The sequence below is a fragment of the Mercenaria mercenaria genome, chromosome 9, assembly GCF_021730395.1.
Source record: "Mercenaria mercenaria strain notata chromosome 9, MADL_Memer_1, whole genome shotgun sequence".
Classification (NCBI taxonomy): Eukaryota; Metazoa; Mollusca; class Bivalvia; order Venerida; family Veneridae; genus Mercenaria; species Mercenaria mercenaria.
In genome coordinates this window covers 72120961-72137376 of record NC_069369.1, presented here as the reverse complement: position 1 = coordinate 72137376, position 16416 = coordinate 72120961, and the positions used below count along the sequence as shown (strand labels likewise).

Sequence of the window (16416 nt, the reverse complement as noted above, 5' to 3'; positions counted from 1 at the left end):
TTTGGTAATCCTCTGAAAAGAAAAGGATATTGCAGAAGTGCAAATTACTAAACATTCAGTTTCTATTGCTGTCTAATGTCAAAGTGATTTCATGGACCTACCCTAATCAAAATCCCAGGGAAAGTGCTGTTTAGTCAAGTTAAAAGTCCATAACGAACATTAAAGAAACAAGGTACACCGTAATGCGTTGCAATTGTACCCACCGCACACTGGGTTGAAGTCAGTTTTTGGTCGATTATTCTATATGCCTGCAATAAAAATTCGCCGATTACGAAGAAATAGCGGTTGCTTGACAGCGTCATACTTACGATTTGATGCAAACATGATCAGGGGTCGCTTAGTACAAGATTTTACCATTGTTTGATGGAAATTCTACAAAAACGGCGTCCCTCATCAAACTGTACAAAAGTATTCATATTAATGACAAAGAATTGCACTGAACAAGTGTTTGTGGCTGGAAGAGTACACATATGGGCTCCAGTCTCATTGGTTGTTTTCAGTCAAACGTGAAAAAATATGTGAAAACTCATCAGAAAACTTACCGTAATGTAGTCAGCCGGCCACATTTATCCACCGCTTCTGCGACGAATCCTCCACCGCGTTGGAACCACCGTTTCTGCGAAAGCTATGGCCAGTGTAGTATTTGACAAGTTAAAAGTACGTAACTGATCGTAATCTTGTTTTAGCACAAATTAGCGCATACTTGTGTCTGAGAGAAAACATTAATCGGATTGGTAATTATGAACTATTTGTGACATCATCAAATGCTAGAGTAATATCCCTTGAATGAAAAGGTGGGTAAAAACTGGCGATGTAGAGATATTCTGGCAACTACATTTGGTTATCTGATGAATTTTAATATCTAAAGATATACACAGGGACTTAAAAAGAAACGGAATATAATATTTATGCCTTTGGTTTAATGAAAAGCAATCGTACTTCTTTTACATATTTTATTTTACATTTAAAACAATCAAAAACAGAACAAAAATAATACGCAAAAATAGCTACTCATTTCATGTCCCTTCTCACTTGACTCCCTTCTCATCCCACAATTACTCCTTGAGCACCGTTGATATGAATTACAACTGGTTTGCTCTCAATCCCAGCGCGGTTCACCCCCTTTATTGAATAGTACCCATCTCCGATGTTAGACACTGATGTCACATCTGCCTTCACTACGTTAAGGAGATTCCACGCGTCAGCATACTGTTTATATATTGACCAATATCTATTAACACCAGTTGTGTCAGGTGACCATGTAAGTGAATTTGAATGTCTTTTGACATTCTTTGGAACTGCCGGAATGCTGACATTCATCCAAGTCATTTCAGGTGTAAGAGCTTTAGCTGTATATAATACCTTAAAAGCATCCGATATACCATGGCTATTTTTAATGAAATACTTCATACTAAACTGAATATTTCCCAAACTTAATGAGTTTCTACGATTTCTAGATATTTTTATTTGATTGGCTATCTCTTGCACACTCCAACCTTTTGAAACAACCTTGGCCACCTCATTACCTGCGTAAACATGTCTGTTCTTCGAGTTCTGCTGAAACCACCAGTCAAGCAAAGCGGGATAACTCTGTGCAGGAGGGTCTATTTCCCAATATAACTGAGGTGCTAAGTAATCTACCCAACCCTCAACGAGCCATTTTCTGGAATCCGCATATATTGAGTCATATGCTGAAAACCCATGAATACCAGCCGGGTGTCCTGGTTTCCAGATCCCAAATGGACTTATTCCAAATTTGATGTACGGTTTAGTTGCATGTATCTCTTTATTCACCCTTTGTACAAAGTTATTTATATTTTCTCTTCGCCAGTTTGACAAGGAAAGCGTTCCTCCTCTTGATTTGTATTCTGTGTAAGTGTGGGTGTCCGGAAAAGCTTGACCTTGAACTGGATAAGGATAGAAATAATCGTCTATATGTATTCCGTCCACATCGTAGCGTCTAACAACGTCATTAAAAACAGAAATTATATAGTTTTGGACGTCTTCTGCGCCAGGATCCATCCAGAGATTGTTACCGTAACCATAAGCGTACTGGGGAAAACGGTTTGCCATGTTTGTAGGAGCCAATCCGCTGTGTGATTTACTCCCGGCATGAGCTCTGTATGGGTTAAACCAGGCATGTACTTCTATTCCATAGATGTGAGACTTTTCTATCAAGTAGGCAAGTGGATCCCAAAACGGATTAGATGCTTTTCCTTGTGTTCCTGTCAAATGAATTTGATAATGAAGTTAGTATTTGTCTGGTCTCAAACTTGTCCAGAAATACATTCAAACAAACTATGATGGCTATTCTACAGGACGTTTATCCTGTGCGTTTACGTAATAAACCTTAAACTAAGAACGTCGTACCAAACGTAAAACCTGTCAAATCTCAAATTTTAGTGATACACAATCTTGATACTCAACATCTGAAGATCGAAAATAAATTGCATTATTTGTATTGCGTCTATGAAAGTAAAGTGTCCTAAAAGCAAAGAAAGATTGCGAGCACCTGCATACTAGGAAAGGATTTCTTATCGGCAATCTTTTTTCTGTATTTACCAGTCAAATAATAGCTCCATGGGTCTAGTGATGAATTATACATGGCGTCTCCTGAAGTTCGAACCTGGAACACAATGGCGTTGAAGTTCAGGTGATGCACTGTCTGAATAATGAGGTCAAGTTCATGCTGCTGTTGAGAGGTGGATAAATGGCGGGAAGATGGCCAATCAATGTTTGCAACCGTAGCCACCCAAACACCGCGGAACTCCCGCACAGGCCATTGCGAGTCTACAAGTATTTTGAATGCATAACATAACGGCTAAATGCATAATATATCTTGATAGTACTACTACAAGTCTATTCTTATGGTATAAGTTACGATTAATTAAAACTGAATAAATTACAATAGTTTTACTACACACATATTCATGTAATATAAATTACGATTAAATAATATATTGAAATTTTGTTTTACATAGACTACCGCCAATCGATTCGTACGTGTTAGAAAGTGCGGTTCTTACCCGCAATGTACGAACCCAAGAAGGACACGGCATGCCGCTTTTTATGTAGGGAAACCTATTTAGGAATAATTCTAAATATAATTGTAACAAAACAATGGTTTGACGTTTGTTCCTATCATGCGATTCCATGTATTATGCGAATTATCTTCACATTTTGTTTCAGACGGATCCCAAATATGCAGAGAATCGACCATAAATCCCGCAAAAGTCGTTTGAAAATCATGAATTGTCGTCTTTTATAGAAATGAAAGTTTGAAAGTAGCATTTCAATTATATTTATATATGTATATATACCGGTATTCATGGCGGCCATTTACTGTTTGCCAATATGAGTTCTTCAACAGGATGTTCTAACGTAAGACTCCTCTTTAAAGACAAAAAGGTACTTTTCGGGTCGGGTCAATAAATTCATCAAGAACCTGGCCCCTGTTACCTTGACTTGCAGCAATGTCAGCTAGAACACCAAACACGAAAACTCCAAGTATGGCTGCCTGCATTGTAAGACCAGTCTGTAAAGTGGATTGATGAAATTTCTTACATAATTCAGTTTATATACATTTGTCCAAGAAAAGCTGGACCCAAGAACTGAAAAACAGATGCTTACTGATTTTAAATATATTATTAGCATGTATAAATCCGTTGAGAAAATTCTAATTTAGCTTTCAAAATGTATCAACTGTATACGATTGTCACTAGAATATATGAGCCGCAGATGCGATCCATGCTGGTCGCAAACGTACTATGTTGGTTTTCTCATGGTACGGCTCAAAAAGTCAAGGTAGTCAAAACTGTTGTGGCTTATGGCTTTACAAATAAATGACATTTTCATTATAGCGTTAATTCTGGTAAACAAGTTCATTTAGTAGATTGTAAGCTGATCAAAAGTAAATTGACAATAAAATGTTTTAGTAACTCTAGCACTAACATATACCTGCATTCTACAGTTTAACAATTACATTATAATACATAGTTAATACAAATAAAAGAAATAAAAACGTTTAATGAACAACCATACACAACAGTATAAATGTTAGCTATACATATAAAAGCGTATTTATAAACGTTTACTTACGACCTAAGTCTTCATTTTCATTAAGATTAGTCGCCTTTGTATTGAAAATCACAAATAATTTAAGGTGTAGTTTACTATTCTCATCAGGAAGTAAATATCGAAACCTTTCAAGTACCGCTTTAAAGTTCAGTCATTCATATCAATTAATAAATACCTAAAAGGTAGAACACATTTTTGTTGGATTTTCTGTCACTTGAATAATATAAAACCCGTGGAAATATATGTCAGCTTCTGACACTTTTGGGAAAAAATGTTCATATTTATAGACTAGTGGAACTTTATTTATTAATGGGTGATACAGGTCAATTATAAAAATATCGTTGTTTTTTTTTTATATTTTATTTTAAAAAAATTTAAGACACACATTTGTTTCTTACTAGAATAATCTGCGTGCGTTATTACTCTGATATTTCCTTTATCAACCATACTGAGGGTAATGTTAGGATATATATTTAGGCGCAGACATCATACCCATGTATTTTCATTTTAAGGTAGTGGACCCGTATTGAAACTTGGCAATTTCCGTGTCATTACGGATTCGTGTTAGGCATTTCGGCATTCTTCGGACGCACGTCTAGCTCACCGCGCACAGAGCTTTCCGTAAAAACTGGAGAATGCCAAAAGCGCATACGGAGCTTACTTAATTTGCCGATTATCATTGCGGGTCCACTACCTTAAAATAAAATGAGCCGCGCCATGAGAAAACCAACATTCTTGCATAAAAACTACTTTTTTCACTGGATCCGCCCATGTGTAAACGGGAGAAAAATCGTGTGCAAACAAGACAATTCACGTGCTGTTAATACATGATTTTTATTTTTGAAATGCTTTGCCAGGGATATATGTATGTATTTTTACGCACACTGATATTTGGCATCTGCGTCTTGTTTCTTCCAGAACAACCTCTTCTTGTAGCATTATAGATACAATGTAATCCATAGTTTGTTTAGCTATATCTGTTTCCAACCCCAAACGTACTGGCCCCATCAATGTACGCACTAGCTTCTCTTAGAGTTCACTCCCTTTACAAAGCGTCTGTTCAGTTATTGTAAATAACTGTGAATAAATAAGTATCGCGTGTAACTTGTGCTATTGTTCGTTTTTAGGTATTATATTTATGATTTTGGTAAGTACCAGTCGGTATGTTTTTATCTAATTTCTGGAAGAATTTATATAAACAGCTTGGAAACTTGACACTACGTTCGTACTCATCCGTACTCCAACATCGTGTCCGTACTCAATATAACTCGAATGTAAAGTTATTGTTCTTGAAATTGTGATCGAGTCCACCAAATTGTGAAATGATATGAACAATTATTGGTAGTTTTATGTTTGTAATAATGAGACATAAAAAATCGCTTAAAAACCTTCAGGATGTGCTTTTGATAGTGTTGTTTATTTCCGGGCCCTGGATACGGATATTTAAAACATGTTTACCGTTTCCAAGAACAACAGGGTAGAGACCACCAATTGTTTCCCCATAGACTTACATTATAACATTATGGCGTGTACGGCCTTCCATACATCGAAACATGTATATCTAACTACATATTTTTCAAGAACTATCTTAGTTCTACCAAAATATCGGACGAAAAACATATGAATAGTGATACTTTATTTAAGTAATTTTCGTGTGAATGAGATGACCCCCTGTTTACATCGTTGGCATGGCGGGAGAAATTCTTTTGATAAAACTTTTTTTCAATACACATAAAATGTAGCAAATTTTGTCAAAATGTATAATAAAATACTGTAAATGCAGTGAAAAAATATCAATTTTGAAAAAATAATCACTTCCTGGGTTTGTTTACATGACTGACCAATCAGAACGCACAGACGTTACCTTATTCCCAGGTATACACTTACCTCATTCCCAATCAGTTCCCTGTACTTTTTTGAATTGGTGGTCTCTGACCAACAGGAATGGTTAATAAAAAATGTACCGGAATCGTCAAGTCATCACATATGAAAACAATACATAAATCGTCGTGAAATACTTTTTTATGCAAGAATAGCGACAATACACGTTTGTTTTGTGTATTAACGTCTGCAGAAGCCCTTGGGATATGTTTGTGACCTTGACCTTCGGTCTCGGTCACAAACAATCCCGCGGGCTTCTACGGACGTTAATACACAAAAAAACGTGTATTATCCCTACATAGTGGCTTTGCGACCAGCATGGATCCAGACCAGCATGCGTATCCGCGTAGTCTGGTCAGGATGCATGCTGTTCGCTTTCAAATCCTATTGCAATTAGAGAAACTGTTAGCGAACAGCATGGATCCTGACCAGACTGCGCGGATGCGCAGGCTGGTCTGGATCCATGCTGGTCGCAAAGCCACTAAGTTGGTTTTCTCATGGCGCGGCTCAAATGGTATGTGCTGATATCATGACATGTACGTTTGTAGCAATAAGTTCCGACTGTAACAGATATATTGCTTTATAAAGTTATAGGATATCGTACATGATATGACAAGGTATATAACAGAGACATGCAATTGATTTGCTTTGTTTAATACAATTGTGAAGTCATTACCTAGATAGGAATGATAACACGTAGGTGCCAAATGTGTAAGTTATAGGCTAAAGAAGGGCCTTTATACTAGGTATCAGGTTTTAGTTAGCACAAAAAAAAAAAACTCAACAGAACTATGGTACAAAATTTATTTCAAACATTTAATGAAGTACTTAATTCTCATCAAAACTGAAGAAAATAATTGTATAGGGAAAAATAGAAAACAATGAAGTATAGACCATGCTAAAATAACTTTTACCTTAAACTTGTCACAGTGCCTTGACACAGATAAATATGTATTACATTTTTCCTTATCGCATAAATTTCTGTTTAGTTGAAAACTTCCGGCATTTATCTAAGGTATAAATTAGGTTAACGGTAGTATGGTGGCATATTTTTGCCACGAGATACCTAGGTAACTATAACGACAATATTGTAAACTTTCCAGAAAAGGTGTGCATATTTTTTTCTGAAAGCATTTTAGCGATGAATGATATTTTCTAGATATTTTATCTTTTCCTGAAAATGTTGTGGCACAAAATTTCGCGTTAACGCTTGAAACTTCACGAGATGATTGGTAGCTATCGCGGTGAAGTTCTAAATTTTCAAGTAAAGATTTTGCTTATTTTTGAAAAAAAAAACAACAACATTTTTTCTAGATATGCTTTTTGTTTCCAGAAAACTCCAGGCTATTGCGATAAACTTTTCAGAAGAAAGACACGCAAAGGACCAATCTATCGCAAGTAGAATATTGCATCAATCGCTTCTCCCTAATTGCAGAAACGAACTTAACAGATAGGGAAATTTTGGGTAACTGAGCCGGTTGAGCACTTAGAAGCTTACGTATTTGAAACGAATGCCATTAGGATGATATCTTAACACTGGAAATATTCCAGGGACTGGATACATATTTATATTCATTCTTAGGCAGAATGATTCAGGTTGCTTCTTTGGTGGTAATAATGAGTGATGACAAACTTTGCATCAGGACTATGTGGACTCTTATCTAATATTGAGGTCATAGACGCTTTTTCAATGGCATATCACTTTAGGATCCATGCCTGCTCTCTCATAACAAGAGCTAAGCAAGCCACTTTCTAGCTTTTATAAAAGCTATACTTGTCTACTATTAAGATAATGGGCCTGTAATGGGAATCGGCAAACTTCGTATTCTCCATATGCGATTTCGGTATTTTCCGGCTTTTACAGAAAGTCATTCGCACGTTTAGCTGCATTTACATCCGAAGCATGCCAGTTTGCCTAACGAGAATATGTAATCACACGGAAATCTACTACTACAAATGGACATAGATTAAAGGCATTTGAGTGAAGATATACCATAAGCGAGAAGACCGTAACTATTGCATGAAATTAATTGTTGCAGATACTTAAACCTGAACTAAACACTCAATAAAATCTTAATAAAATCCGTGTTGCAAAGAGTCAACTGTTGGATCTTCATTCTAAAAAGTTAAAATCAGAATCCAAAACCAACAAAAGTTGGTGGCGTTGTCTAAAATCTTTCATAAAACCATCTATGCCATTCTCTATTTCTCCCCTGTTATATGATGATAAAATTATTGAAGATATGCCTGATAAAGCCAACTTGATGAACGATGTTTTTTGATTGGTCAAACACGTGTAGATGAAAACTCAGCAACCCCGCTACCACACATACAACCTACTTACATATATCTACAACTTATGTTCACAAGCTATCGATTCTGGTAAAGAAATAAGGGCTACATTTTGTGAAATAAGTAAGGCATGCGACCGTGTTTGGCATAAGGGCCTCATTTATAAACTTAAGTCTATTGGAATCTCTTGATCCTTATTATCCTGATATTCCTCATACTTGCATAATTAGAAACAAAGTGTTATACTCCCTGGTTGCAAATCAGCTCAAAAGTTAATCACTGAAGGGGTTTTCTCAGGGATCAATCCTTGGCCCCCTCTTATTTCTCATCTACATCGACATAGTCCTAGATATTCACGATCAGATGATACGAGCCTTTCAACTGTAGTTGAATTCCCAAATACTGCTTTTTCTATCTTAAATTCCGATCTTCAGACGATTTCAAACTGGACATCAAGATGGCTAGTGAACTTAAACCCTTCTGATAGAGCTTATCATCCTCCACTATCAATGCAAGGTAAACAAATAAACGAAGTTTATAATCATAAACATTTAGGTATTCTTCTTTACAATGATCTTAGGTGGACTACACAAATTGACTACATAACCAAAAAAGCCTGGCTACGAATATATGTCATGAAAAAGTTGAAATTTCATTTAGACAGAAATTCTCTTGAGGTAATCTGAAATCATTCATAAGACCTTTTCTTGAATACGGCGGTGCTCTTTTCGACAATTGCACACAAAACGAAAAGCAAGAAATTGAAAAAAAAATCAACATGAAGCAGCACTGGAACAATGAAACTCGTTTCCATTGACAAACTGTTATCCGCAGTTGGTTGGGAGACCATTGCTAGCAGAAGGAAAAAGGATAAGTTAGTTCTGTTTTATAAAATGAAAATAATCTCACACCATCCTATCTTTCAGATCTTGTTCCATCTCATATAGGAAGAGACCACAGATACCCCCTTATAAAAGCTAAAAAACATCAGACTACATTCATACATACTGCATTTTATTACAATTCATTTCTTCCATCAGTCATAAGGGACTTCAGTGCGCTTCCAGATGAAATATGTAACGCTTGTTCTTTAGCGTCCTTAAAGCGAGGATATGTTAAATAATGATATTCCCACTGTTTCAAAGTACTTTCTGACAGGAGTAAGAAAAACTCAGATACTTCATACAAGGCTATGTACACAATGCACCTCTCTATCTTCTGATTTTTATGCTAAAAACATTATTGAGACTCCAGATTGTGACTGTGGGGATGTAGAAACTCCTTTTCACTAATTTTTCGTATGCCCGAGATACTCTCACTTGAGAATACAATTGTTTAATTTCTTATCCCAGTTTGCACTCCTACATTAAATGTTACGTCACAAGGTAATCCTGCCTTACTGCTGTTCAGTGTTACATTGTTAAATCCAAAAGATTTTGATCAACAAGATGTGCACATATCAGAAAAAGCTTACGTGAAAAATAGCATGTCTGTATCAAGTGATAGTAACAATAAGCATGTGATTGCCGCTAGTTTTATTGTAAATTTTTTACTATTTCTGTTTTTTTCTATTATATTTCCAACAAAGGAAATCTTTATAGATAGCCGCTATATAACTTTCATTTAGTAAAAGCTTGTAATTTTCCAATTCATTTGAAGTTTTATATTGTCATAAACTATGTATACACATTGTTGTAACAGAGAGAGGGCAACTTTAAGCTTTTAAAGCTTCCTGTCCAATCCTATATTGTATATATGTATTCATGTTGTGAAAATAATTCAAAAATAAAATATGTTTAAACCAACTAAACACTCAGCTAAGCCTATGTAATCTTGAAATTGGTTTGTTTATAGGGATGAATAAGAATTCAACCTTTACTTAGCAGTTTTGTGCACTTCATAGCACCTCATTAACAGACTCAAACAAACCACAGGTTTGTTATAAATAATATTATGCTTGGAGATATAAATTTGACTTTCATTTCAGTCCAGAACTTACTTTAAATGGGATTGGTTAACGCAACGCAATGATACACAATTAAAAACTCATTGATTTTTGGAATGCTTTATTCTATTCTAATAATATAAATAGGAGTGATCTTGAAAAGAAAGCACGTGGTCGGGACCCGCAATAAATATGTAAACTAGTCTGTACGTCATCGCAAATAATTGGTATGTGTTAGAGCCTTTCATCAATAGTATCCTTTTCCTACAGAAATTAAACAAACATTCAAATTAAAAACCACCAATGCTATAGTTTTTTTTTATAAATTTTAAGAGTTACAAAAATCATCTCAATGAAAATATTAGAGCTCTTGTTATTAGTAAAAGCAAATTTTAGATTGTCTCGCTATGTAGTGGACATGCATATGCCTTTTTCATGTGTATTGGTAACATGTATGTAACTTACAATTACAAACGTCTGCGGCAAGTTAAAGCAAACGATGACCACTGGAAAATACACTTGAGATTTCTTCACTTTACATTCAAGTTTATAGGTATACAAAAATAATGAATTGTATGCTTTTCTACAAACATATATGACGATTTAACCGTTTCTCTACTTACGATAACCGCCATAACCTCCGCCATAACCTCCGTACATCCCGCCACCATAACCGCCATAACCTCCGTACATCCCGCCACGATAACCTCCATAACCTCCGTACATCCCGCCGCCATATCCGCCGCCGCCGTAATAGCCACCACCGTGTGGATAGCCACCATACATTCCACCGCCATAAATGCCGCCGTAGCCAGGATATCCCATATAGAAACCACGTCCTCCTCTAAAGCCACCGTATGGCCCATAACCTCCGTAGGCGCCACCAATTATCACTCCGCCGTGTGGACCGCGAATGCCGCCGTACCGATAGCCACCACCATAACCACCTAGAAACGTATTATAGCGTCTTGAAAATAAATGCACACATTTTTTGTCTTAAATAAAGTTGTATTTTAAATTGTTCTATGCAAATGACATGTTAAAATCTATCTGAAACTCTTGAACCATCTCGTATGTGTAGCACTGTCGAATGTGGAAATTTCGCATCATTTTTTTTTTCAGATTTATGGGATGTGGATTTATTCACGGCAGCTGAATATTCAAAAGTATATATTTTGCATTAAACAAGTACCGTTACTTATTTTGCTTCATGTTATGTAACACGCATTGAAGTTTTCAAACAAATGACAAAAACAATAATCGGTTTTGCTGTATCTGTTGCTATATCGATGCAAAATGTTATAAAACTTGAGCTGTCATCTTTAAAAAACAGAAAACTTGTAAAATGAAAGCAAATCTTCGCGATTTCTTTGAATTTGCAATCTGCAATGAAAACGAACATTAGCAAAAATATAACCATCGTTCAAATTCTGAAATAAGACCAAAGACCTTACCTCCTCCGTACGGAGGAGTGGCAATAGCCACGCACAAGACAGCTGCTAGAACAACTAAGATCTTCATTTCGCTACTAGACTGTTGAACCTGTAATTGAAAGTTAAAAATGTAATAGAAAGCGAAGTTTAAGAAGAAGAAAAAGTTTTCACTACAACAAAAATATTGTTCCGGTAAATCCAATACATTTATTTAAGGATTCAATGTTACTTTGTGTACGTTTATAGGGGTATAAACCATACTGGAACTCCTGGCAAAACGCGATTCGTGGATGTTCTGCGAAAAGTGACAAATTCGGTTTATACCTGTATAAACGTACAATAAATAATAGTAAGCCCTTTTTACATTTTACTGTAGATAACTATAAAAAGAAGATCTAAAGTTTCTTTAAAAGATATTTTAAAATCATAGCGAATCTTCTTTTATCAATCTTTACAATAAAATAACATAACAGCCGAAAGGACTCGCACACGTTAAATTGTAATTCACATGTAGATATAAATACAGTTCCTGACTTTAATTTCAAATATCCAAGTCACATAGCCGTGCCAATTAAGTTTTAGCTACTACTGATGTTCGTTTTGAAATTTTGATTGCTGTTTTCGAATGACGCCATTTTGTTAATGTTAATGTTTTTGTGGACGACTTCAGCTCCATTGATATTATTGTGCCAATAAATGATTTTTTTCTTCTTTCTATTTAAAATAAATAGTGAGTATAAATATTTCACTTTGGAAGATAGCATATTTCCGAATGCATAAATTATGTACAGTTACTCTTCTTTGCGTGTTACATCTTAATAATCTTACAATATGATGCATAACTAATTTATTATCTTATCTTTTGGAACAAGTTTCTTGTTTAATTTACGTCGTAGGCTTTAAAAAGATTTGGAGTCAAATTTTGGCTAAAATGATATTTCTTCGACGTAGAAGTTTGGTCATATTATGGACATTAGAACATGAGGTTTTTGTTTCTTAACTATTTAAGAAAATGCAAAGCAAGAAAAACACGTGTCCGAGTCGGGAATCGAACTCGTCCTGCCACGGCAGTAAAAGCTTTCCTACCGCCTTTTATCCTTAAAAAATCAAATTTAATGTTTAAATTCAAATGTTCATAAAGATTAATTATAAATAAAAGAATCAAAGGCAAAAACATATATATATATATATATATTAAGAACAAAAAAGAACCCGGAACGGCAACAAAATATCGTAAAATTATAAAATGGCGTTTCACCGTGAATGGCTCATCAGTGTGACTAAATATATAACAATAAAAACAATATATATATATATATATATATATATATATATATATATATATATATATATATATATATATAATATATAGAGAGAGAGAGAGAGAGAGAGAGAGAGAGAGAGAGAGAATTTGAAAAAAGTAAAATACATAATATATTACATGAAATAAGATCTTCTCATTTTATGGAGCACAATTTACCAGTTAATCAAATAATATATTACTGAAAATTGTACCAGTAAATCAATATTTTTTTAAACATCTTACCTTTTGTTAACTTTATGAAACAGCGGCGCAATGTTGTAACACAGCAAAAATAGTCGTATTTATACATTACAGATGATTCATTATTTTCCGGGTCATTTGAGGTTTTTCAAACAATTGGCACAAAGTAAATCTATAATTAATACATCACTGTCAAAAACATACAGGACAAAGCCCAACATGCGTTTTTTACCTGGCCGTTTACGTAAATTGATTACTATTTTGTCCGAATATAAATGATAAAAAAGTAGGTAGTTATCTTTAATGCATAATAAATATGCGGTTTTCATGACCACAAAAGAAAGACGATGACAAAGGCAAAAACTAAATAGAAATGTGACAACTGTGGTTGTTTCCAATTTTTCTCATTATTACTGGTCGAGTGAGTGAGTGAGTGAGTTGGGTTTTACGGCGAATCGACATAAAATGGTCATATATCGCCGAGAAGAAGTTATATTGAAAACGCCAATTGTAAAGCATATCTAAAATAATTTATGTAAAAATGTAAAGCATATCTAAAATCATTTATCTCTTGATGAACAATTATTCTGTTACATTTGTGTATATAAATATATTACAGTTTCTCAAATTTAATCTTGAAACATAGCATATGTAAGGAACGAATCGAAACTATCTTTGTACATGTACAAACATGGTATAAGAAAAAGTTCTTTACAGATGTAGATTCATTTTGATAAATCCATGAACGTGTTCAAAATGTATACGAAACGGTTACTTTACCCTTACCATGCTAAATTTCTATAATGAACTTGTCCATCTTTCAAATTGGACAGTACCATTAACTGTTAAAAGGGATGTGCAGGCTGATCGTGATGTACACTAGTCCCAAAGGCAGAATCTATCGTGTCCAGCATGGTAAGGCAATTGGGCGCATTTTACAGGAAGTTATAACAGCTAAAGATTAGAATATACACAAGAGGAGGCTTCCATGTATTCTACGCTTACTTTTAAATTCTTCAAAAATCTTATAAAGTTGATAAACGTTCATACCAGGAGGCTGCAGTCGTAAAATAAATGCTGGCTTGATGTTGGTGATTTTGGATCATGTGATACGTTCAATGTTGTATAATAGAACACCAATTCATCCGCGTTTAATGGATTTTGTACATTACATTAGTCTGAAAATCAAATTACTTTAAATCTGCTACAATTTTGTTCTGATACATTCTATGCTTCCAAACCACGTTCTCATTTGATAAGGAATGGATACACCAATCGTGAAAATTTTAAGGTTATTGTATCTACGTCTTAAAACAACACTCGGGTTTATTAATCTGAACATGCAAGATATGCAATACATATATAGTTTCATATTTAAATCTAAACGTATCTTTAAGTACGTTCCTGTACAATAAGGGCAGAGCACTTGATTTGCGTGTTCAGGAAAAATGACAAGTTACAGGTCTGTTTTTTTTTCAAAGTTATTACGGAAATATAAAATATACCTGCCATATGGTTTTTGTCATTGATTGAAGTAAAACAAAATTTGCATACCGTACTTTTTCAACTGATAAATTAGAAATAAAGTGTGATTGATATGTAGTATAATTTATTATCGTATACTATTTGACAAATTGAAAATAAATCATTTATTTGTTCTTATAAGACCGCTTCAGTGAACAGCAGTATATAACCATCATTCAAATAAAATCGCGCACTATTTGTATAACTTCAAAGGTCATTGCCGTCTTCAGTCCAATGAAAAACACTATTTTATTCTGTTTGCTCGTCCATTTCACCCAAACTATTTTGAAAGTGTTTTCTAAAGTATGTGAATATTATCACATCTTTTTCTGTCTTTTCAAGCAATTTCAGAATGTCTTTTACCACGTAATTCAAGCTACATAGTTTAACCTTTAGCATGCTAGATAAATTGTCGTCTGCTGGAAATGTCCTCTGCTTAAATTGTAAAGTTCATTCAATTTGCTCCAAAATTGGAAGAAATATTGTCAGAGTAGCAAACAGCTTGGAACCTGATCAGACGCCGATTTAATCGGCGTCTGATCTGGTTCCAAGTTGTTTGCAAAGGCTGTTAAATCCGCCTGCAGCAGGCTAAGGGTTAACTATTCTATTGTATTTTCGCTGAAATTTTCGTATTAACCTTACGTCTTTTATCAAAGCGACACTATTCAGATTCAAGTATACAGTCTTATCATTTAATACTTTCAAAGGATTGACATGTTAATATTGGGCACTTATTTTAGACACTATGTTTCAAATTAAAGTTTGAATGTCAATACTCATAACTGATTATCAGATTGTTTTAATGTACACATGTATAATTCTCCGGTCTATGTTATGTACTTTAACCCTTATCATGCTGGGCACGATTGATTCTGTCTTTGCGACCAGTGCAGAACATGATCTCTGATTCTTCAACAGTTAATGGTACTGTCCAAATTGAAAGATAGACACGTTCATTATAGAAATTTAGCAGGGTAAAGGTTAAAATACATTTTATTCCTACCTAACACTGGTCATAATTTCTTCGTGATATCTGACTGAAATTGTTAGTGCAAAATGGATAGAGCTGATACCAATGTTACGAGTTCACGTCAGTTTAATCAACATAGTATACAAAGAAAATCAAAATGTAGTAAATGTACTTGAATATTTTACAAATAATCAAGGCCTTCGAGTGGTTTATCGTCTAATTTACCACGGTTCAGAGTTGGTTAAATACTGAAGCATCTGAACGATGAACCGTGGTAAATTAGACGATAAATCACAAGAAGGCCTTGATTATTTTCATTCTGACATTCTCATTGACAAATTTTAATAAATATTATGCTGGTCTTCATTTACCCGAGGAGTAATGTATCGGACGTCATGCGGCAATTTGACGTCACAGTTGACGTCATAATGCTCTCTTACAGGTCCGCGCGTCAATCTCATGATTTACTTCTTAAAATCGAGCCATGTTAGAATGCTAGATTTACAATAGACACAATTCTGAAACGTATTTCATGAAGAGTCTGATAACATTTATTTTTTGTTTATATTTCAACAGTGATGTATATCTAAAGTTTCAAGTTGAATATTGCTATATTCTTTAAGGCTCTAAGGCCGAAATGTTAAAAATATCTAGAATGAAACAGAGAGTGTAAAAACGTTTACTGTTCTTTGTATAACAACAATGATGTATCTTGAGTATTGCTAAACTGATAAAAGCCTTAAGGCCAAAACGTAAATTGAAATAGAATGAAATAAAAAGTCTAGTAACA

The 16416-nt window shown here is 34.6% G+C and overlaps 2 protein-coding genes across 4 annotated transcripts; both read right to left on the bottom strand.

Annotated features, from left to right (window-relative positions):
• Nucleotides 1-938: 938 nt before the first annotated feature.
• Nucleotides 939-6948, bottom strand: LOC123547435 (glycosyl hydrolase YngK-like). Of its 3 annotated transcripts, none has more exons than XM_045334544.2 (4): nucleotides 6873-6948; nucleotides 3460-3535; nucleotides 2563-2790; nucleotides 939-2225 (listed from the first exon to the last, which is right to left on the bottom strand). In XM_045334544.2, the coding sequence occupies exons 2-4, from the start codon at nucleotides 3521-3523 to the stop codon at nucleotides 1045-1047; spliced, it is 1473 nt and encodes a 490-aa protein (XP_045190479.2). In that variant the 5' UTR covers nucleotides 3524-3535; nucleotides 6873-6948; the 3' UTR covers nucleotides 939-1044. The 3 variants fall into 3 exon arrangements, with proteins under 3 accessions (XP_045190479.2, XP_045190478.2, XP_045190480.2); XM_045334543.2 differs by lacking the exon at nucleotides 6873-6948 and adding an exon at nucleotides 4099-4234; XM_045334545.2 differs by lacking the exon at nucleotides 6873-6948 and adding an exon at nucleotides 4099-4181 and having other exon boundaries at nucleotides 3321-3535.
• Nucleotides 6949-10299: 3351 nt separating this feature from the next.
• On the bottom strand, nucleotides 10300-13238 carry LOC123548117 (ctenidin-3-like). The gene is made up of 4 exons (XM_045335353.2): nucleotides 13175-13238; nucleotides 11650-11737; nucleotides 10819-11142; nucleotides 10300-10459 (listed from the first exon to the last, which is right to left on the bottom strand). The coding sequence occupies exons 2-4, from the start codon at nucleotides 11714-11716 to the stop codon at nucleotides 10443-10445; spliced, it is 408 nt and encodes a 135-aa protein (XP_045191288.2). The 5' UTR covers nucleotides 11717-11737; nucleotides 13175-13238; the 3' UTR covers nucleotides 10300-10442.
• Nucleotides 13239-16416: the final 3178 nt, after the last annotated feature.

Excerpts from the sequence above, each read along its gene's own strand:
- LOC123548117 (XM_045335353.2), bottom strand. The coding sequence starts at position 11,716 with ATGAAGATCTTAGTTGTTCTAGCAGCTGTCTTGTGCGTGGCTATTGCC. Across the intron at positions 11,143-11,649 it reads CACTCCTCCGTACGGAGGAG|GTGGTTATGGTGGTGGCTAT; the intron begins GTAAGGTCTTTG and ends ATACGTTTCTAG.
- LOC123547435 (XM_045334544.2), bottom strand. The coding sequence starts at position 3,523 with ATGCAGGCAGCCATACTTGGAGTTTTCGTGTTTGGTGTTCTAGCTGAC. Across the intron at positions 2,791-3,459 it reads TGACATTGCTGCAAGTCAAG|ACTCGCAATGGCCTGTGCGG; the intron begins GTAACAGGGGCC and ends AAATACTTGTAG. Across the intron at positions 2,226-2,562 it reads ATGGAGCTATTATTTGACTG|GAACACAAGGAAAAGCATCT; the intron begins GTAAATACAGAA and ends TTCATTTGACAG.